Source organism: Otolemur garnettii, unplaced genomic scaffold (genome assembly GCF_000181295.1).
Source record: "Otolemur garnettii isolate 467f Iridium unplaced genomic scaffold, OtoGar3 scaffold00136, whole genome shotgun sequence".
Classification (NCBI taxonomy): domain Eukaryota; kingdom Metazoa; phylum Chordata; class Mammalia; order Primates; family Galagidae; genus Otolemur; species Otolemur garnettii.
Window position 1 is genome coordinate 504,306 of NW_003852531.1, and position 1,840 is coordinate 506,145.

The 1,840-nt window shown below is 42.4% G+C and overlaps 1 protein-coding gene across 1 annotated transcript in view; it reads left to right on the forward strand.

Moving 5' to 3' along the window:
* The window catches only part of SEC23B (Sec23 homolog B, coat complex II component), a 54,615-nt gene extending 53,154 nt beyond the window's left edge, over window positions 1-1,461 (forward strand). The window contains exon 15 of the mRNA XM_023518388.1: window positions 1,006-1,461. Coding sequence (XP_023374156.1) covers window positions 1,006-1,095 — 90 coding nt within the window. The 3' untranslated portion in view covers window positions 1,096-1,461. The remainder of the gene's footprint in view (window positions 1-1,005) is intronic.
* The last annotated feature ends 379 nt before the right edge of the window (window positions 1,462-1,840 follow it).

Here is a 1,840-nt window from a genome sequence, read left to right on the forward strand (position 1 = left end):
CCAAGTAGCTGGGAGTACAGGCACTCTCTGTGATGCTTGATTACTTTTTCTATTTTTAATAGAGACAGGATCTTGCTCAGGCTGGTCTCAAACTCCTGAGCTAAAGTAGTCTCCCCACCCCAGCCTCCCAGAGTGCTGGGATTACAAATGTGAGCCACCATGCCTGGCCCATAAATGTTTTCTGATATTACAAATACCTATTTGTTAAGTGGAGATACTGATTAACTCATTTACTTATTTGTGAATACACCATTATTCAGCTTCTGTTGTAAGCACTTAAGAGCAAAGGCTAGGTCAGCGATTTTTTAGTCCCAAGCAGCTGGGACTACAGGCACCTGCCACAATGCCTGGCTATTTTTATGTTCCAGTTGTCATTGTTCTTTAGCAGGCCCAGGCTGGGTTCGAACCTGCCTGCTTTGGTATCTCGCTGGTGCTCTAACTGCTGAGCTATGGGTACTGAGCCAAGGTTAATGATTTTCAACCAGTGTTCTATAGCACACCAATATGCCATGAGAGGATCTTAGGTGTGCCACAAAAAATTTTAAAGATCATTAATGAAATATTTTTTGAAAGAAGTTCAAAGCAAATGAGTATATTCTTCTTTTTTTCCTCTTTTTTTGATCAACATAATTTAAGTGTGCTGCAGATGTTTCAAGTGTGCCGTGATATAAAAACTCAGTGCCCGGGCTAGGTGCTGGCAGACTGGTGAGGAAGGGCAGGGTGTGCTGTCTCAGGGAGCTCCTGTTGAGCCATCGGAACAGTACAGACTGGGGAAGTAGAAGAGCTGATACTCAAAACTCGGTCTGTAGCAGGCATCTCTGTGGAGCAGGAAGGGTTTTATGAGGAAATTAGGCTTCCTTTTGAAAAAGGTGATTACCTAGGCAGGGGATGGGGTGATGCAAAATACCACCTGAGAAGGCCACTTCTGTGAATGTTCTGAGGTGCAAGGTCTTTAACAGCTCACCAGCTCTAACCAGCTAACATGCTGCTCTCATTACATTTCAGGAGACTGGAGCGCCCATCCTGACTGATGACGTTAGCCTGCAGGTGTTCATGGATCACTTGAAGAAGCTGGCGGTCTCCAGTGCCTGTTAACCTGAGCGTGTGACCAGGAAATTGAAGAGAACGCTGTGTTCACAATTGTTTATAAAGGCTTAGTAACATTCCTTTTACTTTTCTGGCAGATTTTAATAAATAATCAAAGGAAATTTTGTATGTAACTATAGATTATAACTTATTTGTATTCCTTATCTGTGTCCCTTTTCTTGCACCATAGAATTAAGGTCATAAATGTTTTGGTACTTGTAGATGTTTATGTGCTTTTTGTAGCCTAATTTTTAGAGTCTAAATGAAATCAGAAGTAATGTATTTTGGTAGTTTGTTTAGGTGAACATAAAGGAAATAAACCTGAATGAGGAAAATACTGGCTAAAATGCTGCTAATACAAATTTGATTTCCTGAGTCTCTAAGTGTGTGTGTTGTAAGTCGCTCCCTCAAGACATGTTTCCTGAACTTAACCCTCAAGTACTAACTGTTAACCGGACAACAAAAAGTATGAAACTTTATTGAGGCAAGGTGGTTCAGATGGGCACTGTCCCTAACCCTAACTGTACCTTTCCACATAAGCAGTCAGCCCAGGTAGACATGAAGAGTGGCTGATGGGCAGAGGTAGCTCCTTCAGAGCATGGACACCTTTATCTTGGGCATCAAGTAAAACTAATACATTGGCATGATCAAAACAAGCACCTTGGCCAGACTCAGTAGTGTAGCCCCAGCACTTTGGGAGGCCAAGGCAGGAGTTTGAAATCAACCTGGACAGTACAGTGAGACCCCCATCAAA